Source organism: Quercus lobata, chromosome 5 (genome assembly GCF_001633185.2).
Source record: "Quercus lobata isolate SW786 chromosome 5, ValleyOak3.0 Primary Assembly, whole genome shotgun sequence".
Classification (NCBI taxonomy): Eukaryota; Viridiplantae; Streptophyta; class Magnoliopsida; order Fagales; family Fagaceae; genus Quercus; species Quercus lobata.
The window spans coordinates 24,657,799-24,682,216 of NC_044908.1; the positions used below are offsets into that span (position 1 = coordinate 24,657,799).

Below are 24,418 nucleotides of genomic sequence, written 5' to 3' on the forward strand. Positions count from 1 at the left end.
TGATGTATGTTTAATTATTTTAGATATTCATATTCTACTTTGTTAATTTAGTTTATGAAAATACGTTCATTGATATAATCTGTTTCTTAGTTTTAAAGATCTGCATGTAATCAACTCTTTTTCTTAAAATAAAAACAAATCTGCATCTTCCTTAGATGTAGATCTGAATTTTTCTTCAAAATAAAACGAATCTCATCTTCCTTAGATGCAGATCTGAAATTTTCTTCAAAATAAAATGGATCTCATTTTCCTTAGATGCATATCTGAATTTTTCTTCAAAATAAAACGGATCTCATCTTCCTTAGATGTAGATCTGAATTTTTTAATCAAAACTGATTTGTATCTTCCTTAGATACAGATCTGAAATTTTTAGTACATGCAAATTTTTGAAATAAAGAAAAAGATAAAACATGATTGTTTTCGTTTTTGTTGCAAAAATTTAAATTATGATTGAAACTCTCTTCTTAAAAAATCTTTTTCATTCTTTTAAAACAAATAAAAACAGTTCTGATTTTTTGTCATTAAAGATCATTTTTTTATCATTACATCACAAATCTGAATTTTTATCTCCAAAAACCACTTTTTCTACATACTACAAAACAGATCTGGCTTTCTGACAAATCAAAATCAATTTTTTTAATCATCAAAACAAATCTGAATTTTTTTTTTTAAAAAAAAAAAACAAAGGAGAGACTTCATTCTTAAATAAATTTATGTGATTTAATTTTTAATTCACATGTTCAACATATCATTCATGACATGCATAAAATGGTACGTTGGTCATAAGAGTCTAGAAGACCAGACTCTGTCTGGGTGGAATGGGTGCCTAACACCTTCCCATTCTGTAACTTAGCCTCCGGATTTAGGTTTTTTGGTTAAGTAGATCTAGCCTTGTCTTTGTTTATTTTGGGAAGAATGTAACCCGGACAGTAAGCCATGTATTTTTGGTAGATTGTAAGTAGGACCCAAAGTTATGTAATTTTCAATTTTTCAAATATTTAATATTTATTCAATTAATGAAGAGAACAATATAATCATGTATTTATTTTTTCTTTTTTTTTTTTTGTATAAAAAAAATAAGTAGTGACTCCACACCACTTACCCGAAAAAAGAGGTGCCCTAAAAGGTACCCGAATCTCTTTTTCAAGGGACACTTTTTTCAAGGTCTCTCACACATATCAGCTCAAACCAGACCCCATCAACAAAGGATGTAGTGAAAATAATTAGGTAACATGAAACTTGGTAGAAAAATGAGAGATTTAGCTTATCATTATTAGGCACATTGGAAGCCTTTTGGTACATTCTTTCCACAATAATTCAATAGCAAGCTTAATGAGAGGGGAACATTAAGATTGATGCCTAGAACATTGGCTTTGATAGCAGTGCAAAGACAAATAGCTGCCTCAGGATCAACAAGACCATGGATGAGGCTGCAGCAAGGGGACTTTGGTGGGGTTCCCACAACAAGGTGCACCAAGTCATTCAACAAGTTAGCACACACCCCTAGCTTAAGGGTGTCCTTGGGGCAAGTGGATGGGTTATTAGTAGGAAGGTTGGGTTGTGAGTGTTGTGGAGTCTTCAATGGTGGTGGACAAGCGACACTAGTTGAAGTGACCATTGTGAAAAAGAGAAGGTTGAGAGAGAGAAGAAAAGCCATGGCTGCACTAGCCTTGGGAGCCATTTTTAGACACACTTGCCAAGGCTATAAGTTTGTAATTAAGGATGGGTTTGGGTTGGTGGAGGTATGGTGAAATGGGATAGGGTATATATAGATGGAGATTGTGGTTTCTTAAGAGTTTATAGAATAAAATGATTGATGAGACCCTCGTGGGCACATTGGCTTGGATCAAAAAAATAATGCAACAAAGTGCAACATGATCGAACCTCATGGTCTCCCCATATTAGATTTTTGCTTTCTAATATATAAAAAAAAAATGATAAATAATTAATATGTGAATTTAATCTAGGAACACATTCAATGAACTAATATTATACATAATTAAATTGACATAAATGTAATTTTGTTGAGGTGGAAGCCTAAATGAAGAATGTTCCACTTGGTAGAACCTTATACTCTCACTCATAAGGTCTCCACTTTTATATATATATATATATATATATATTCATTGATTGATCTATATATATATATATATATTTTTTTTTTTCTTTTTTTTGAGAAGAATATATATATTGATTTGAAAGAAAAGATCAGTTTTTTTAAGTTTATATATATATATATCTATATATATTTTTGTAAATTTTCTTGGTGCAAAAAATGGAAGAGGGAAAGCTAAATAAAAAATTAGTGTAGCAAAGTGCCACATTATAGAACCTCATGGTCTCCCTTATCAGATTTTTGCTTTCTTATATTACAAAATGATCAACAATTAATATGTGCATTTAATCCAAGAAAAAATTCAATGAATTAATATCATACATAATTAAATTGACATAAATGTAATTTTGTTGAGGTGGAGGCCTAAATGAAGAATGTACCACTCGGCAGAACACCATGCTCTCTCCTATCAGGTCTCTACTTTTATATATAATATTGAATATTGATGATTGATTGATATATATTGATTTGAAAGAAAAGGTCAATTTTATTTTAAAGTATATATATATATATATATATATAAATATATATATATATTTTGTAAATTTTTTTGGAGAAAAGTGCAAAAAATAATAGATGGAAGGCTAAATAAAAATATAATATAACAAAGTGTCACATGGCAGAATTTTATGGTCTTCCCACATTAGATTTTTTCTTTCTAATATAAAAAAATGATAAATAATTAATATGTGCATTTAATCCAGGAACACATTCTATGAACTAATATTATGCATAATTAAATTGACATAAATGTAATTTTCTTGAGATGGAAGCCTAAATGAAGAATGTTCCACTTGGCAGAACTTCGTGCTCTCTCCCATGAACTCTCTTCTTTTATATATATTGATATTGATTTATATATATATATATATATATATTGATTTGAAAGAAAAAATCAATTTTTTTAAGTTTATATAATATTTTTTAAAATATTTTGGAGAAGAGTTCAAAAAATACGAAATGGAAGGCTCAATAAAAAAAATTACTGTTGCGAACTGCCACATTAAAGAACCTCGTAGACTCCCACATTTGATTTTTGTTTTCATATAGAAAAAAATGATCAATAATTTATATGTGCATTTAATCCAAGAACACATCAAATGAACTAATATTATACATAATTAAATTGACATAATTGTAATTTTGTTGATGTGGAAGCCTAAACGAATAATGTTCCACTTGGTAGAACCTCATACTCTCTCCCGTGAGGTCTCTGCATTTACATATATATTGATTGATTGATATATATATATATATATTGATTTGAAGAAAAAAAAAGATCAAATTTTTTTAAGTTTAAATATATATACTTTATAAATTTTTTTGGAGAAGAGTGCAAAAATTGCCAGCTGGAAAGCTAAAAAAAAAAAAAAAATGTAACATAGCGTCACATGATTGAACCTCATGGTCTCCTACATTAGATTTTTGCTTTCTTATATAAAAAGAAAAAATGATCAATAATTAATATGTGCATTTAATCTAGGAACACATTCAATGAACTAATATTATACATAATTAAATTGACATAAATGTAATTTTGTTGAGGTGGAAGCCTAAATGCAGAATGTTCCACATGGCAGAACTTTATGCTCTCACCGAATAGGTCTCTGTTTATATATATATATATATATGTGTGTGTGTGTGTGTGTGTGTGTGTGTGTGTGTTGATTAATTGATATACATATATATATACATATATATATATATATATATTTATATATATATATATACTGATTTGAAAGAAAAGATCAATTTTTTTTTAAGTTTATATATATATATATATATATATATTGTGAAATTGTTTGGAGAATAGTGCAAATAAATTCCAGATGGAAGGCTAAATAAAAAATAATATAGTAAAGTGCCACATTATTGACCCTCATGTCTCCCATATTCAATTTTTACTTTCTTATATAAAAAAAATGTACAATAATTTATATCTACATTTAATCTAGGAACACATTTAATTAATTAATAATATACATAATTAAATTGACATAAAAGTAATTTTTGTTGTGGTGGAAGCCAAAATGAAGAATGTGCCACCGGGCAGAACTTCATGCTCTCTCCCATGAGGTGTCTACTTATATATATATATATATATATATATGTTGATTTGAAAGAAAAAATCAATTTTTTTTAAAGTTTATATATATATATATATATATATATATATATTCTGTAAATTTTTTTGGAGAATAGTGCAAAAAATGCTTGATGGAAGGCTAAATAAAAAAATAATGTAACAAAGTGCCACATGATAAAACCTCGTGGTTTCCCACATTAGATTTTTGCTTTCTTATATAAAAAAATAATCAATAATTAATATGTGCGTTTAATCCTGGAACACACTCAATGAACTAATATTATACATAAGTAAATTGTCATAAATCTAATTTTGTTGAGGTGGAAGTGTAAATGAAGAATGTTCCACTTGGTATAACCTCATGCTCTCTCCCATGAGATCTCTGCTTTTGTATATATATTAATATTGATTGATTGATTGATATATATATATATATATATATATATTGATTTGAAAGAAAATATCAACTTTTTAAGTTTATATATATATATATACTTTTTTTTTTTTTTGTGAAAGTTATTGGAGAATAGTGCAAAAAATGCCAGATAAAGGGCTAAATAAAAAAATAATGTAGTAAAGATCCACATTATAGACCCTTTTGGTCTCCCGCATTTGATTTTTGCTTTCTTATATATATAAAAAGATCAATAATTTATATCTACATTTAATCTCGGAATACATTTAATGAACAAATATCATACATAATTAAATTGACATAAATGTAATTTTTTTTTTCCTGGTGGTGGAAGCCTAAATGAAAAATGTGCCACTGGGTAGAACCTCATGCTCTCTCCTATCAGGTGTCTACTTATATATATTGATTTGACAGTAAAGATCATTTTTTTTAAGTTTATATATATTTTGTGAAATTGTTTGGAGAATAGTGCAAAATATGCCAGATGGAAGGCTAAATAAAAATAATAATATAGTAAAGTGCCACATTATAGACCCTCATGGTCTCCCACAATTGATTTTTATGTTCTTATATAAAAAAAAAAAAAAAAATGATCAATAATTTATATCTACATTTAATCTAGGAACACATTTAATGAACTAATATCATACATAATTTAATTGGCATAAAAGTAATTTTTGTTGTGGTGGAAGCTTAAATGAAGAATGTGCCACTGGGCAGAAGCTCATGCTGTCTCCCATGTGGTATCTACTTATATATATATATATATATATGTATGTATGTATATTGATTTGAAAGGAAAGATCCATTTTTTTTTTAAAGTTTATATACAATTTTTGTAAAATGTTTTGGAGAATAGTGCAAAAAATGCCAGATGGAAGGCTAAATAAAAGAATAATGTAACAAAGTGCCACAAGATAAAACCTCATGGTTTCCCACATTAGATTTTTGCTTTCTTATATAAAAAAATGGTCAATAATTAATATGTGCATTTAATCCATAAACACATTCAATGAACAAATATTATACATAATTAAATTGACATAAATGAAATTTTGTTGTGGTGGAAGCGTAAATGAAGAATGTTCCACCTGGCAGAACCTTATGCTTTCTCCCATGAGATCTCTTCTTTTGTATATATATTAATATTAATTGATTGATTGATTGAGATATATATATATATATATATATTGATTTGAAAGAAAATATCAATTTTTTTAAGTTTATATATATATATATATATATATTGTGAAAGTAATTGGAGAATAGTGCAAAAAATGCCAGGTAAAAGGCTAAATAAAAAAAAACAATGTAGTAAAGTGCCACATTATAGACCCTCTTGGTCTCCCACATTTGATTTTTGCTTTCTTACATATATATATATATATATATATAAATGATCAATAATTTATATCTACATTTAATCTAGGAACAAATTTAATGGACTAATACCATACATAATTCAATTGACATAAATGTAATTTTCGTTTTGGGAGTTGTCTAAATGAAGAATGTGCCATTGGGCAAAATCTCATGCTCTCTCCCATGAGGTGTCTACTTTTATATATATATATATATATATATATATATATATATTGATTTAAAAGAAAAAATCAATTTTTTTGAAAAATTTTATATATATATTTTGTAAAAGTTTTTGGAGAATAGTGCAAAAAGTGCCAGCTGGTGGGCTAAATAAAAAAATAATGTAACAAAGTACCACATGATAAAACCTCATGGTTTCCCACATTAGATTTTTGCTTTTTTATATAAAAAAATGATCAATAATTAATATGTGCATTTAATCCAGGAACACATTCAATGAACTAATATGATACATAATTAAATTGACATAATGTAATTTTGAAGAGGTGGAAGCGTAAATGAAGAATGTTCCACTTGGCAAGACCTCATGCTCACTGCCACGAGATCTCCGCTTTTGTACATATATTAATATTGATTGACAAACTTATTGATTGATATATATATATATATATATATATATATAGATATAGATATAGATATAGATTACTGCCAGAATGGACGGTTCTAAATTGCTTTAATTTATTTTGAATTATTTTGATATATACTGCTTGGCTAGTTCTACCGCCTTATTATTGTTCTAACTTATTACTTTACATTACTTTCATTATATTATACTATGCTTCCACCTTCAACTGTGCATACTTCCCCCTTTATGGTATCAAAGCCACTCTTTTCTGGCCGATGATAGTGTGGTTGTGTTCTTTGTCTCTCTGTCTATGTCTACCCAAAACTTTGATATTCTGTTGTTGTGTTTCCTTCTTACCATCGTTGGTGCCACCCTAGTCGTAAAGGTATTCCTAGAATCGAACTGTAAGGCCCGTTTGAGCCAAGGGAGGGCGTGTAGGGCATGAGAGGTATAAGGTTGGTAAGGGTATGTGTTACGAAATGCAACAATTGTGAGAAAAACATGATAACGGTGTGTTGAACCTAGGATAGTATGGATAGGTTGTGGAGATCCAACTCCTCTATCAGCTCCAGGACTAGTATTCCTCCTGATATTGTAAATGAAGAAGATCACACTATTGATGATAATGAGTTGATCCCTGATTTTCGTAATTGGAATATTCCTAAAGTTGATACTAAAACTGTTTATAAAACTAGTTTTGTTGAAAGTACTTTTTATTTTGCTTACAAAGCCAAAACTGTTGAACAAATATTCTCTATTTCAAAAGTTCATGAAAAATGCTGCTTGTTTACTAAAAGAAATATTAATGAATTCCTTACTGCCAAAAAATTCAGTTATTTGCATATTGGTATGGTTCAAGTTGCTATTAAACTACTCACCTGAAAGGGTATTAATGCTTCTGTTCTTATGTGTTTACGAGATGCTAGATTTAAGATCTTTAAAGATAGCATTCTTGGTATGATTACTGCTTCTATGTCTGATGGTCCTGTTTATTTTAACTGTTATCCTGATCTCACTCTTGCTTTGGACGATCCAAATATTGTTAAAGTTTTAACTTTAAACATTGCTTCATCTGGTTATCATATGGAAGAAGGTAGTAAGCCTTTTTCTTTAATTTATCGCATTTATTATAGACTGTTGGGTACTCAAATAAACCCATGTGCTAAGATTCCTAGAGAACCTTATGGTAAAACCATGTTAATTCAATGTTTAACCCCTGATGCTAAAATTCAAGTTCCAAAAATGATTCAATGGCAAGATGTTAAGCTTCCTAATGATTGGTTGTTGGAACAAGAATCCCCTCCTGCCAAACCTGTTTTTGATGAACTAGATCTCACTCATATTCAACAATATCTTGATGGTATTGTTAAAATAAGTTTTCAAAACTATCCACCTTTGAGGATTAACGAAGGAAGACATTCCTTTGCTGGATCTGAAAGTATTTCAAAACGAGATCAAGAGATTAATGATTTTTTGAAAAATAATTTGGAAAAACCCTTTGATTTAAAACTAAAAGGTATTTCAAGTGATAAATCTCAAATTATCTCTGTTTACTATTCTACTAAACCTAAAGCTTCCTCTCCATTTAGTGGAATTGCTAATGAAGAAGAAGATGACACTAAATCTGATGACACTAAATCTTTTTGTCCTCTGATTCTAATTTTTCTTCTATTGAAAACCCTATTTACCAAAATCAATTAAGAGTTTTGACTATTTTGGATGAAAGCTTTGAAGTTGACTTGGTTTCTTTGTATGATGAATTTATGCTTGCAAAAAATAGAAACAAAAGAAAATATTTCCAAAATAATTTTGCTCAGTCTGAAAAAGACCTTATTAAAAGAAAATGGTTAGAAAAGATGAATCAATTGAAGAAACACATTTTGTTTTTTAATTTTCTTGAAAACCATTATGTTTCAAATGATGAAGTTTCAATACAACATTTAAATGTGCTAAAAAAATCAAATTTTGTTAAAGCAGATAAGACTATTGTCAAGTCTACTCATCCTCCTCTTGAAACAATTTTAATAACTACTAAGAAGGATGAAGTGACAAAAGAAGAAGTGAAGGCCTCTCCTTTCAAAATTGCTGATGATCAAACTCCCATTGTTAGTCTTATTGAACAAAACAATTTTACTAATCAATCTTTGCATATTATTGGTCAACAGCTTAACCGTATTGAAGAAAAAATTGTTGAAAAACCTGTTTCTGAAAAATTTGTTTCTGTTAAAACTGAGAAACCTTTGATTGATTTACCCAATCAAAGAGAAAAATTTATGTTTAAAACTTCTCAGTCCAAGACTCTTAAAATTGTTGAAAAAATGCTTTCTGATTTAAAAGTTAAAACTGAGGGTACTTCTACAAGTACTCCGGTTGCTCGAACCACTACAAGTACTCCATCTACTCGAACTATTTCTAAAAAAGAAATTGTTTCTAAAGAAAATATAGATTCTGATACTGTTTCTTCTGTTTCTACAAAAAGAATCTTTGATGATAATTTATAAGAAATTAAAGATTTGTTGGAAACTCCAAACCCATGTCTTTCACTAAAAACTAGTATTCAAAACCCACTCCTCTTGATATGTAGTTTGAAGAGAGATCTTTTCAAATACAGTTTTCTATTTTTGCTGATAAGCTTTATGAATGGAATATTAATGGTTTGTCTGAATAAGAAATCATTAATAAAATGAGTCATATGTCTATGGTTGGTATTGCTTATCAAAATAACCATGATCTTGATCAACCTGAAATTGTTAATTTACTTGTTATTGGTTTTTTTGGTACTCTTCGTGGATGGTGGGATTCTTACATCACTGAAGAATCCAGAGAGTCTATTAAACATGCTGTTAAAAAGAATGATGAAGGTTTGCCTATTTTTGATGAAAGTATTGGTCGTGGTATTCCTGATGGTGTTAATAGCCTAATCTATACTATTCTCAAACATTTTGTTGGTACTCCATCCAATATTTCATCTCATGTTTCTGATTATTTAAATAATTTGATTTGTCCTACTATGTTTGATTACAGATGGTATCAAGATGTTTTTACTTCCAGAGTGATGGTCCGGAAAGATTGTCATAAGCCTTATTGGAAAGAAAAGTTTATTGACGGTTTGCCTCCTATCTTTGCTCATAAGGTAAAACAAGAGTTAATGGGTAAAAATGATTCTATTGATTATGATAATTTAACCTATGGTGATATTTTCAGTACTATTAAAAAACTTGGTATCAATATGTGTAATGATGAAAAATTGTTAAAACACCAATTAAAGAATAAAAGAAAAGCTAAATATGAAATGAGAAATTTCTGTGAACAATATGGTTTGCCTCCTATTGCTCCTTCCAGGGCAAAAAGTAAAAAACATGATAAAAGCCATAAAAAATATAAAAAATACAGAAATAATTTTGTTAAAGCTAATGATTTCTATGCTAAGAAGAAAAATGTTTCTAAAAAATATGTTAAACAAAGATCAGGAAAAGGTAAATGTTTTAATTGTGGTAAACCTAGGCACTTCAGTAAAGACTGTAAAGAAAAACCTGGTAAGTTGAAAAACAATTTTAACATGTTAAATATTGATGATAAAGAGCAAGAAGAATTATTTAGAATTCTTGAATCAAACAACTCGTCTGATTCTTTGGAAGATGATTTTTCTTCTTCATCTGATTCTTGCTATCAATCTGCTGATGATTCTTCTGATTCTCCTAATATTAAAATCGGTTGTAGAGATTCTTGTTGCAATGTTGTTAAAACTATTAATGCTCTCACCAAGAGTGAAGAAGATGAAAAATTAACAATTCAACTAATAAATCAAATTCAAAACCCTGAATTGCAAAAAGAATATTTGGATAAGTTTAAGAAAAATTCGATAAGAGATGAAATTGGCAAAAAACCAAAACCAACCATAAGCTTTGAAGAAACTTTAGAAAGATTTAATAAAAAGAAATCTAAAGAATTAATTGTTAATGATCTCCAACATGAAATTAATATTGTTAAACAAGAGATAAATGAATTAAAACATGAATTTAAAAGCATGAAAAGTGATAACAATAATCTCAAACAAGAATTGATAATGTTAAAAATTAATAAAGATCTTAATAAATCTGATAATGAACAAGATAAACAAGATGAGCACAACGATGGAGCTGAATCCAGTCAACAGGCTCTTCTTTCTGATAAAGGTATTGCTGATGCTTTCACTGATCCTCAACTTGCTCTTGTTAATAAAATATTTCCTCCAAAATGGTTTACAAAAGTTAAAATTGTTATTTCTCCTGATTATCATTTCACTGTTATTGCTATGATTGATTCTGGTGCGGATATGAATTGTATCCAAGAAGGATTGATTCCTTCAAATTATTTTGAAAAATCAACTGAAAGATTGGTTTCTGCTAATGGTTCCCAAATGAAGATCAAATATGAATTGAATAATGCTCATATTTGTCATGATAATGTCTGTTTCAAGATTCCTTCTGTTCTTGTCAAAAACATGACTGATAACGTAATTCTTGGTCTGCCATTTATAAATGCTTTATATCCTTTCCTCATTGAACATGACGGCATTACTACTGATCCTTTTGGACAAAAAGTAAAATTCAAATTTGCTTCAAAGTTTGAAATTGACATTGATAATCTGTTTTATAAGAAAGACTCCCCCATGAATGAACTTATTCAAGAACTAGTGATGAGTTCTTGCCAAAATTTCACTAATGATTATAAAGGTAATATTCATAATACCAAAATGTTAAGTACTATCAACTATTCTAAAATTATCAATGTTTCTTCGCAGGAATCGGAGAATTTCGTGGATAAATACCACTAATAAGTGGAATAATACTAATACTTATACCACAAGTAAGTGGATTATTATGGCTTCCTCAGCAGAGAGGAAGAACAAGGGAAAAGCACCTGCATAGGGCTATTCTCAAGACAAAAGGCTCCCAACGAGACAACCTTTTAAAATGCTTGAAGGCGCTTTTGGGGTAAAACCTAGGGGATCAACATCCCTTCAAGGAGATGTCCCGACAGAGGTGACATACTCCAGTGGTGATATGGTAATTGTTTTACAAGAAGTTTTGTCTCGAAATATACAATTCCACAATGGAATCTATTCAGAGTTACCAGATTCCATTAAATTCATTCTTGATAGCCTTCAATTTGCTTTTACTAGAAATCACCATAATGTTTTCCAAAAAACCCTTAGAGCCCTTGAAATCCATCTTGTTAACCTTACTGCTCAAAATGAGGCTTATATTAGCCACCGTAATAACCTTGCTCTAGAAAACAGTTTTGTTTCAGAAAATAACCCTGTTGCAGAAAATGAGGCTCTTCGAAGCCGTCTTAAAGCCCACATTAGGCAACTCTTTGGCAAAGAGGAAATCCATTCAATGGATAATGAGACTATAATAGGCACTGATTATGCTAGATTGAGTCTTATGACCCAATCTCTATTAAGAAGTGTTGTTGCCAACTTGCCGACGGATATACAATTACGTATTTTGAGAAGCAAGGCTATGTATAGTTCTGTTGACCTATGGTTCAAATATTTCAAAAAACTTGTTACTGCCACTATTCCTGATCCTGATGAATTAGATGAAGGTGATAATGTCTTTATTCAGCTTGATTGGGAAGAACACTTTGGGAGTACTCTTAGAGTGTACGAAAAGAAACACCCATTTCTCGGCCTCTTGATAAATTATGATGATGGTTCATATGTTGCTGATGATTCAGATGATGATGATGACAAGGACCCTAACTGGCTTTCCCAAATGTTTGAATATGGCTTTATCAAGTTCATAAAATTAACAAGCCATTATCAGGCCAACCAACTCCCACAAATTATTCAGGATGCTATTAAAGGATTTAACAGTCCTTTTGTTTCCATCAGATGCTGGAGTACGTTGCTAAAATGGGAAAGAGATAACTAGATGAACGTCCAGCCCTCAAAGCATCTCATTCTCATTAATGGTCACACTCACCAAGGGCCATGGTTTGAAGGAAATTCTCAATTGCCCTTTGATGATCCTTTTGCTCTTGTAGAATGTTGGAGAAATTATTTTAATAACCAAATTATTAATGTTGCTTAGAATTTATGGAAAGATTATCATTTCATGGGAAGTACAGACAGGATTTCTATCTTTGGTCCCAGACCATATTCTGATGCCATTGCTCATTTGCAAATTGCTGATCATTGTAATCCAAGAAGTCTTCTCATCCCAAGGAAAACTCCAATGTTTGAGCCAATTTTATATTGTGGATTCTATAATCAGTATGCTACTTACCATGAGTATGAATGTGATTCTCCACAAAGCCCTTTTGATCCTTTTGATGGCTATCCATCCGATGCTCCTTCCACTGATTAATGAGTTCATTCCTGAGATTTCTACTGTTTAAGACTGCTACTACTTATTTTTCTAGCTTGTACAAAAGCCAAAATACTTCAATGGCTTTGAAGAATATGTTGCTGAAAAATCGAAATTGTTTCAAGATACTCCGGATTTAGCTGAAGATTTTGATTCTCCTATTTGTTTGGCCTGCACAATGGCAAAAAAACTTCAATGTTTACTACTGCTAAAAGCTTGTTTCCCACCAATATGATACTTCTGAAGATTCCTAATAATTACTCTTAATTGGCACAAGATGACAAAGTTTCTTTCTTTTGGTCTCTTGTGATTGGTTCTTTTGGGCACCAATAATATGGCCTAAAAGGTGGTCTAGAATCTAAAGACGCCATTATTTGGCCTAAGTTCTCAAATTTTCAGACATTCCAGCTCTACGGATGATTCCCTAAAATTTGGAGACAGAAAAGAAAATTTACTATTCAGTCACTATTCATTTATCACTATTCATTCGTTATTGTTCATGACACTGTTCACTCCGAATTTTTCTTATTTAAGGGGGGTTGTCCCTTATGTTTAGAATAAGTTTTACTTCAGAATTTTCTTTCCTTAGAACTCCTTCTCTTAAGAAGCCTTCTTAGAAAGAGAATTCATTGTTTCTACTGCTACTACCTTGTTCACAACAAACCTTGTAACTAGGACTAGTTCAAGCATTGTAATTGTCGACCTGTTCTGAGATCTTGTATTAACTACTACTACTGCTGTAAGTGTTTTGTACTACTTTCAATAACAAGTATTTTCAGTTTTATGTTCATTGTTTTACTTGTTACTACCGCCACCTTGGACGGATTATCGCCATAACGAATGGTTCTAAATTGCTTTCATTTACTTTGAATTATTTTGATATATACTGCTTGGTTGGTTCTACTGCCTTATTATTGTTCTAACTTATTACTTTACATTACTTTCATTATATTACACTATGCTTCCACCTTCACCTGTTCGTCCTTCCCTATATATATATTGATTTGAAAGAAAAGATCAATTTTTTAAGTTTATATATATATATTTTGTGAAATTGTTTGGAGAATAGTGCAAAATATGCCAAATGGAAGGCTAAATAAAAATAATAATATAATAAAGTGCCACATTATAGACCCTCATGGTCTCCCACATTTGATTTTTGCTTTCTTATATATAAAAAAATGATCAGTAACTTATATCTACATTTAATCTAGAAACACATTTAATGAATTAATATCATACATAATTAAATTGGCATAAATGTGATTTTTGTTGTGGTTGAAGCCTAAATGAAGAATGCGCCACTGGGCAAAACCTCATGCTTTCTCCCATGAGGTGTCTACTTATATATATATATATATATATATATATATATATATTGATTTGAAATAAAAGATCAATTTTTTTTTTTTTTTAGTTTATATAAATTTTTTGTAAAAATTTTTGGAGAATAGAGCAAAAATGCCGGATGGAAGGCTAAATAAAAAAATAATTTAACAAAGTGCCACATGATAAAACCTCGTGGTTTCCCACATTAGATTTTTGCTTCTTATATAAAAAAAATGATCAATAATTAATATGTTGCATTTAATCCTGGAACATATTCAATGAACTAACATTATACATAATTAATTGACATAAATGTAATTTTGTTGAGGTTGAAGCGTAAATGAAGAATTTTCCATCTGGCAGAACCTTATGCTCTCTCCCATGAGATCTCTACTTTTGAATATATTAATATTGATTGATTGAGATATATATATATATATATATATATTGATTTGAAAGAAAATATCAATTTTTTTAAAGTTATATATATATTTTGTGAAAGTAATTGGAGAATAATGCAAAAAATGCCAGATAAAGGCAAAATAAAAAAATAATAATGTAGTAAAGTGCCACATTATAGACCCTCTTGGTCTCCCACATTTCTTTTTTGCTTTCATATATATAAAAAAAATGATCAATAATTTATATCTACATTAAATCTCGTAACACATTTAATGAACTAATTTTATACATAATTGAATTGACATAAATGTAATTTTATTATTATTATTATTATATTATTATTTTATTATTATTATTATTTTCTGGTGGAAGCCTAAATGAAGAATGTGCCACTGGGTATGAACCTCTTGCTCTATCCTATGAGTGTCTACTTATATATATATATATATATATATATATATATATATTGATTTGAAAGAAAAGATCAATTTTTTCAAAAGTTTATATATATATTTTGTAAAAGTTTTTGGAGAATAGTGCAAAAAATGCCAGATGGAAGGCTAAATAAAAAAATAATGTAACAAAGTGCCACATGATAAAACCTCGTGGTTTCCCACATTAGATTTTTGCTTTCTTATATAAAAAAATGATCAATAATTAATATGTGCATTTAATCCTGGAACACATTCAATGAACTAATATTATACATAATTAAATTGACATAAATGTAATTTTGTTGAGGTGGAAGCGTAAATGAAGATTGTTCCACTTGGCAAAACCTCATGCTCTCTCCCATGAGATCTCTGCTTTTGTATATATATTAATATTGATTGATTGATTGATTGATATATATATATATATATATATATATATATTGATTTGAAAGAAAAGATCAATTTTTTTAAGTTTATATATGTATTTTGTGAATCTTTTTGGAGAATAGTGCAGAGTATGCCAGATGGAAGGCTAAATAAAAAAAAATATATATATATATATATATATATATATAGTAAAGTGCCACATTATAGACCCTCATGGTCTCCCACATTTGATTTTTGCGTTCTTGTATAAAAAAAAAAGTGATCAATAATTTATATCTACATTTAATCTAGGAACACATTTAATGAACTAATATCATACATAATTAAATTGACATAAAAGTAATTTTTGTTGTGGTGGAAGCCTAAATGAAGAATGTGCCACTAGGTAGAACCTCATGCTCTCTCCCATGAAGTGTCTACTTATATGTGTGTGTGTATATATATTGATTTGAAAGAAAAGATCAATTTTTTTTATTTTAAAGTTTATATATATATTTTGTAAAATTTTTAGGAGAATAGTGCAAAAAATTCCAGATGGAAGGCTAAATATAAAAATGATGTAACAAAGTGCCACACGATAAAACCTCATGGTTTCTCACATTAGATTTTTGCTTTCTTATATTAAAAAAATGATCAATAATTAATATGTGCATTTAATCCTGGAACACATTCAATGAACTAATATTATACATAATTAAATTGACATAAATGTAATTTTGTTGAGGTGGAAGCATAAATGAAGATTGTTCCACTTGACAGAACCTCATGCTTTCTCCCATGGAATCTCTGCTTTTGTATATATATTAATATTGATTGATTGATTGATATATATATATATATATATATATATATTGATTTGAAAGAAAAGATCAATTTTTTAAAGTTTATATATATATTTGTGAAATTTTTTGGAGAGTAGGGCAAAATTTTCCAGATGGAATGCTAAATAAAAAAATAATATAGTAAAGTGCCACATTGTAGACCCTCATGGTCTCCCACATTTGAAAAAAAAAAAAAATGATCAACAATCTATATCTACATTTAATCTCGGAACACATTTAATGACTAATATCATACATAATTAAATTGAAATAAAAGTAATTTTTGTTGTATATATATATATGTATTGATTTGAAAGAAAATACAATTTTTAAAAAAATTTATGTATATATTTTGTAAATTTTTTAGGAGAATAGTGCAAAAATTGCCAGATGGAAGGCTAAATAAAAAATAATTTAACAAAGTGTCACATGATAAAACCTCGTGGTTTCCCACATTAGATTTTTGCTTTCTTATATAAAAGAAAATGATCAATAATTAATATGTGCATTTAATCCAGGAACACATTCAATGAACTAATATTATACATAATTAAATTGACATAAATGTAATTCTGTTGAGGTGGAAGCCTATATCAATTACACATAATCAAAAATTGACATTCAATTATGTTGTCATAAAGTTTGAAGTTTGGGAATACAGATCTTCTCTATCATTTTTTGTTGTCAATTTTATGTTCCCCCAATTGCAACTTGTTACGTTTTTATTTTTTATTTTTTCCATTTTAAACTTTGGCTATTTTATAAGGAAAATTAAACAAATATATGGTAAGTTATGATTGATGGAACATAGAGTAGAATACAAAAAGTGGTACAGAAAATTTGTATTCGAAGTTTGGGGTAATTTTTAATATAATAAGTTGCCATGTGGAATACTATATCCTTACTCCGTTAGTATAGTAATGAAAATTATTGGAAGGAACAACTACGCTCACTTTTGAAACTTCAGAAATCAATAGAACTTAAAGCGTTGGAAACCAAAACATTTGGTGGAACTTGGTTAATAAAAACAAAATCTTGCTACAAACTCGAAATCATCGACAACAAATTATATTGAATTGTAGTGATAGTATTTTACACGTTTGTCTGACTTAATTTGTAGAATAAATATAGTCCCAAGTAGAATGGTCAAAAAACGAAAGGTGTCCAAAATCAATCTCTGCCAACTACCTAGCTCCAACCACCTCTTCCTCTACTCACCTTCGACCTCGCTCTTGTACTCTTCTTCAGTTTTTTTTTTTCAAGATCGGTGTGTGGGTTGTGGGTTTGGATCGGTTTGCTGGGTTTCATGGGTCAGATCGGTTTGCTGGGTTTCATGGGACAGATCGGTGTATGGCTTGTGGTTGGTTGCGACTGGTTGTGGCTGGTGATGGGTTGTGGCTCTGGGTTGCTGTGATGTGTGTTGTGGATGACCATTGTTAATGTGGGTGGGTTGTTGAGGTGGGTTCATGGTGGTGATAATTTATATATATATATATATATATATATATATATATATATAAAACCGAAACCTCTGAAACTCCCACAATTTTCCACATCATCACTATTTTATTTTAGATTCTTTTTATTTTAGGTTTTATATCTTATATATTTATTATTTCTCTTCATATATAAAACCGAAACCTCTGAAACTCCCACAATTTTCCACATCATCACTATTTTATTTTTATTTTTATTTTAGATTTTATATCTTATATATTTATTATTTCTCTTCAATGTGTAATTATCTTATCAAGTGTTACAATAGTTTAGTTTAAATAAAATTCTATTAGATATATGGTTCAAGAGCTTGAAAATTCTAATTCAACTAAAATTCTATAACAAAAATTTCAACAAATATAAACCCTTGCCAAGGTCAAAACTCTTCATACTCACTAAAATTTTCACAAAGAAAACACACACGGCAAATTAAAGCCATGGTAGGAAGTATGAAGGTTCAGAAGAAACAGAGAATTGAAAGAGATGATGACAAAGACGAAGACGACATCATTGAAGGTTCATACTCTTATGATTTCCATGTTTTTTTGTTTTATAAAAATCAGTGCTCAAAAATTGTTTTCCTCATAATTTATATATAGATAATCAAAATTAACTTTTAATTATTTTAAGTTTAATATGCATTCACACAACCAAACGTTAATCATTGTTTTCAAGCCACTCCAAAAAATTGAGCTGTTCAGGTGGTTTTGTAGGCTTGGTTTTTAATTTTTAAGTACTGTTTTTAATTTTCTTTTTTTTTTTAAATATAATCCTCAACCACAACAACTAAATCATGATCTAATATATTTTTTGTGGTCGGTTGTAGATCTTTTAAGATATACGTTAGGATTGATCACATATATATATTCATTATTATCATTTTATTTAAATAAAATTATTTTTGTTTAGTCAAAACTTAATAAGGAGTGAAACTCTATCTCTTTAACAAGTCCAACTTAAACTCAAACTCATCATTATCATTTTTTTAAAACAAAATTATTTTTGTTTAATCAAAACTTAACAATGAGTAAAACTTTATCTTTCTAATAAGTCCAACTTAAATTCAAATTCAAACGTTGATAATCTATATAAAAACAAAGATTCTGATAAGACTTAAAAACAAAAATTCAACTTTCTTCTTTGATTAATGAATTTTATGTCAAATTTGTTTATATTGTTATTATTAATAAAATTTCAATTTAACATATGTGGATATTTGTTTATATTGTTATTAATGAATTTTATCTTTTATGTCGAATTTTTTATTTGCTTTCATATGTGCTTGAGATTTTCTTTCTATCTTATTTTTTTATTATATTTAGAATTAATTTTCTTTCATATGTTGATCTTAATTCTTCACCTTAAATGCTTTTTATTTAGGTTCATATGATTTTTTGTTTTCTTATTAAAAGCTATGATTTTTGGTTGATTAATTATTTGTTTGGATTAATTTCAATTAATTATTTGTATGGATTCAACATAAAGATAATGGAATTAGGTATTATAATTTTGAATTATCTATATTGTTATTACTACGAGAAAGTTATATTGCTACTCAAATTTGAAACTTGGTGTATCTTCCTCATATCATGGCATTTGTTTATATATTTGTAGTTTATATTAGTTTTAAGTGTGTGTGTATATATAACTATTGGAAGTTTTGCTTTATTAATTTAAGAATTGTAAATTACTTTGTAAGTTTTAGTGACTATGCACTTGCAATTCAATAACGTTCAATGTTAGACAACACTTTTAAATTATGGAAAAATATAGAAGGTAAATATTTCTTCATTTTTTTCAGAGTCATTAGTTTTTCCGTGCATTGCACGGGTTAGCGACTAGTATATATATATATATTATATGAGTTGTGGTGGGCTGGTTGTGATTACGGTAGTGGGTGGCCATGATTGGGTTGGTTGTGCTAATGGAGGTGGTTGTGTGCTGTCTGAAGTGATGGTTGACCAATGGTGGTAGTTGTGATTGTTGTTTATTGTAGTAGATATATTATTTTATTGTGTTGTTTTTATTATTTTATTGTGTTGAAAGCTAAAATAAAACTACTGATATTGGGTGCTTTGTAAAGTAAGAAGGTAAAATAGATAAAGTAGTTTTTTGTGGTGCCAAATAGCTAAATTTATGGCTCCACCAATGTGGATGCTTTAAACCTCACTTTACAAAGCAACACAATAAAATTATAAAATAATATAAATAATACAATAAAATTATATATCTACTACAATAAACAACAATCACCACCACAAACACAACAAAATAATATAAATTTTAATAAAATATTTTTTACTTTTTTTTTTTTTTTTTGGGAATGCTCCAACCCGACTAGGGCAGAAATGATACCTGTAGCAATTTTTTTTTTCTCTTTTTCGACCTGTCTAGGCCCTATTTGTATTGGTGGAGCCATAAATTTAGCTATTTGGCACCACAAAAAACTACTTTTTCTATTTTACTTTTTCATCTTACAAAGCACCCAACATCAGTAGTTTTATTTTAGCTTTCAACACAGTTAAATAATATAAACAACCATGGTTGTCAAAACCGTGATATGGATTGTAGAATCGTACGATTTTATGATCCCACCTCACCAAAATGTTTAGAATCGCACTAGAATCGTAAAAATTGTAGGATCGTGTAGGATAGTATAGGATCATAGGATCGTATGGGATCCTACCGATTCTACTAATTTGACTAAAACATCAGTTTTTGGTTTTTTTTTTTTTTTTTAAGGGATAAATTTTTGGTTTTGATGAAGCTTTAAGAGTTTTTATTTTTCTATGTTATGATGGTATGGCTTTTTATTTTTTATTTTTTATAAAATTATGTTAACCTAAGCAGATGTTTTCTAGTTTTTAGTTCACTTGTAATCAAAATGAACAAATGCTTCATCATTTCTAAATGAATAATTTATATTGGCTTTGCTCCATTTTAAGCTATAATGTTGTTAAATTTGTTTGATCAATAGACTAATTTGTGTTATAATATTACTAAAATGTTTTTCTTATATATAATTTTATTAGTATGCTTGTATTTGTATATTGATTGATTGATTTTTTTGAGCATGCTCTGTAATTGTTGTTGGGTGATATAACTTGAATAGTTGAGTGTGAAGTTGTATCTTGATCTCTTTTGCAGCTCTAGTAAACAAATATACAATGTCTACATAAATGATGAAATGGTTGATGATGATTAGGATGGTGGTCATAGGAACCCTATAATGAGAATAATTAAATGTTCACTTCACCTTAATATTAATTTTGCTTTTGGATTTCATATTTTCGTTAGCTAGTTTACATTTGATAACTTATTTTGGATTTTAAACTTGGAACTTAGAACTTGGAAAATATTTCCATATTGTTGATAAATATTTTAGTACTTGGTTGCTAATTAAACATTCATTGTCAAAACGTAGATATATTTGTTTCGTTGGTATAGATGTATCGATGTATGATATGCAAATTACATCATATAATACAAATCTTTGTTTTTTATGGATAAACTTACGTGATTATTCAACATACAAATTCATTATTAATGTATTCTTTTTCTTTAAATATGAAAATATGTAGGATCTTATGATCCACGATCTGATCCTACGATTCACGATCCCACCTACCTCTCACGATCCTATGTAGGATCCCGATTTTGACAACCGTGTAAACAACATGATAAAATTATATATCTACCACAATAAGCAACAGCCACCACCACCAACACAATAAAATAATATAAATTTTAATAAAATATTTTTTATACCTTTTTAGCTACAATGCAAAGCCATCTTTGGTTGTACACCATAGCTCAAAGGCAAATTTTTTTGGCTTTCCCTCCACCATTGCAACATGCTTTTTAGTATTGGTGGTGCTAAAAATACAAAAATAGCAATATGGCTTTTACACCACCAATACTAATGTTCTAATATAGACATAAAAATCCCCTCCCAAAAAAAAAAAAAATTTGTCTTGGTAAAATAACTTGATAAAGTTTACGAGAGATGATTCAATTGCTTATAATTCTACGGGTCCACTTTCTACCAAATATTTTATTTGACACTTTAATATAATTGATAATTATAAAGTATGTGGAAGAAAAGAAAAGCGGCCCAAACACTTGGGGAATTGTCAAACTAAATTTTGTGGAGAGTTTATCTCCGAATCATTTTGGAGGGAAATTTTTCCAACTCATTATATAGCGATTCATAAAACTATCAATGTGAAATTTAGCCACATGACCTATTTAATGAATTATGTGACTGATTTTTTTTTTTTTTTGAGAAACAAGACTGGAATTTTATTAAGAAAATCAACCATGGTCGATTAATAATACAGAATAGAGGTGTGGAGGAACATCCTCCATCCACACCTTTAAACCCGCAACATGTTGTGCATGGTTTGCAAGGTTGTGAGCAAAAGAATTGCCAAGTCTACGAATATGGGAAAATGAAATACAACTAACATCTGTTGAGGTTTTGGCTGCAGCTAGGATGTGACCAAAGGGTGCAAGTGAGTCTTCCTCATTCTTTAGTGCCTTGATTATCAATTCTGAGTCACCTTCCAACACGTAACTAGAGAAGCCAAGTTCTACAGCAAAATAGATAGCTCTTGCCGCTGCCATTGCTTCAACTAGGTCCGATGAGTAAGGGAGTTGAATTTGCTCCGATAGGGATGCCAGCACCTGTCCAAACCCATCCCGAATAACGATTCCAAGACTAGCCTTATTGATGTCCTTGAAAGTTGCTCCGTCAAAGTTTATTTTCACGCAGCCATCAGGTGGGGGATGCCAAGCAACTCGGGTCGGTGTTGGGGTGTCCATCTGAGTTCTTCGCACTTTGTTCTCCTTTTAGTAATCAAGTAAGCATTGTTGGGAGGTTTGAAGTACCTACGATATGGGATGTTCTCCTTTTAGCAATCCAGTAAGCATTGTTGGGAGGTTTGAAGTACCTATGATATGGGATGATCTTTGTTCAATCTTAGTTGGTTTCTACGATACCATATGTTTCACATGATGACCACCAATAAATCCATCATGCTTCCTGCATTTGAGACATAAAGAAGCAAGTCCTTTATATCTACAAATGAGCGAGTTTGACACCATGCGAAGTCAGGTACAGCATCCCAAATTGGAGATAGTTTTGAGCACTCCCAAATTGTATGTAGAACCGATTCTTCAGCTTGTCCACATTGTTCGCAGATGTCATCATTCAAAATCTTTCTCTTTTTCAGGTTTTTCTTTATTGGAATTGCATCTTTGCGTGACCTCCACACAAAATTTTTAATTTTGTTTGGGACCTCAAGACTCCATATTAGCTTCCATAGGTCACTGTTTTGGTCTGAATGGGTAGGTGATTGATTGTGAAGCTCATCTTTGGCTAAGAACTTATATCCAGATTTAACAGCGTATGAACCCGAAGCATTGAAAGGCCATGTGATTGTATCCGTAACAGGGGTAGTGCATAAGGGAATACTCTTTATCAAGTTTACCTCTTGATTGTTGAACAAACCTTGAATGAGACAATCATCCCAGCTGTGTGTCTCGGGATCTATGACGTTTTTTACCTTGATATCTTCAAATCCTTCTACAATGTGTGATTGTATTTGTGGGTGCTCCAATGATGGCAGCCATGCATCAAGCCACACACTAATGGACTCCCCACTTCCTACTTTCCAATGTGACTGATTTAAATTAAAATGAAAAGTAACAGTATAATAAATTCATACCACACCAAAACACAAAGACCAAGATTTTGAGCAAGATGAAACAAAGAATTAGGTAAACATAATTAATAACCTGTATATGAAATATTTTGGCCATTTCAATTGAAATTCAGTCCTAAAACTAATTTGACCACGCTATATGAAGCTATCCTGTGAAATAAGGGATAGTAATAAAATTCATAGAACTATTTCACCCAAAATAAATAAATAAATAGACTGCAAGAGGTTTCCCTTGACATGCTTGTAAAAGAAAGGGATTTCCTTCGTGGCCGTCTTTGCATGAACACGTAAAAGTTAAGCTTTGAAGTAAAATGCGGTGCACAAATATCGGTTGAGTCGTTATATGACCAAGCTCTAATTATCATATGTACATAAAATGCTATATCAATCCCCCATTCCAATACCACAGGGACGTAGGATATATTTTGGACTACAAGTTCAAATGGGTTTGTTACGTGAGCCTCAAACCAATTTCGTTCCACTAAAAATGCATACTTGCATTCTTGGTTAATTATAGGCTCTATAGTTGCATTTAATACTTGGTTAAATATGCCGGTATTTGTTGGCTTTATAGTTGCATTGAATACCCCGAGATATCGAGGGATCGGAATTTGGTAGCATTTGATGCCATAGCAACCATGTGAGTACATAAAAGGTAGTACATAATTAATAAAAGGTACATGTTCCTCACAAAAAGATATGCACGCAGTGTTAAGATACTGGGGTGCTGGCTTAGGTGTGTTGGCTGAATAGTGTGTGTGATGTGCCAACAGCTGGCTCTGCAGCTGGTGTGTGATTTGCCTAACAGCTGGATTAGAGTGTGTGTGGGTGAAGTGTGATGATGCCGTAAAATCACCAGTGAGCTACACGATCCACGCTCGCTTAAACTAACAACCTG

At 29.8% G+C, this 24,418-nt stretch overlaps 2 protein-coding genes across 4 annotated transcripts; both read right to left on the reverse strand.

The window, feature by feature from the left end:
* Nucleotides 1-1,273: 1,273 nt before the first annotated feature.
* Nucleotides 1,274-1,681, reverse strand: LOC115993044 (putative lipid-binding protein AIR1B). Of its 3 annotated transcripts, none has more exons than XM_031117315.1 (2): nt 1,603-1,681; nt 1,274-1,536 (listed from the first exon to the last, which is right to left on the reverse strand). In XM_031117315.1, exons 1-2 carry the CDS (start codon nt 1,679-1,681, stop codon nt 1,274-1,276), a joined length of 342 nt encoding a protein of 113 aa, XP_030973175.1. The 3 variants fall into 3 exon arrangements, with proteins under 3 accessions (XP_030973175.1, XP_030973176.1, XP_030973174.1); XM_031117316.1 differs by having other exon boundaries at nt 1,274-1,515; nt 1,591-1,681; XM_031117314.1 differs by having other exon boundaries at nt 1,274-1,681.
* A 20,427-nt stretch (nt 1,682-22,108) lies between these two features.
* On the reverse strand, nt 22,109-22,618 carry LOC115990224. Its single transcript, XM_031114071.1, has one exon. It carries the CDS (start codon nt 22,616-22,618, stop codon nt 22,109-22,111), a length of 510 nt encoding a protein of 169 aa, XP_030969931.1.
* Between the last annotated feature and the right edge of the window lie 1,800 nt (nt 22,619-24,418).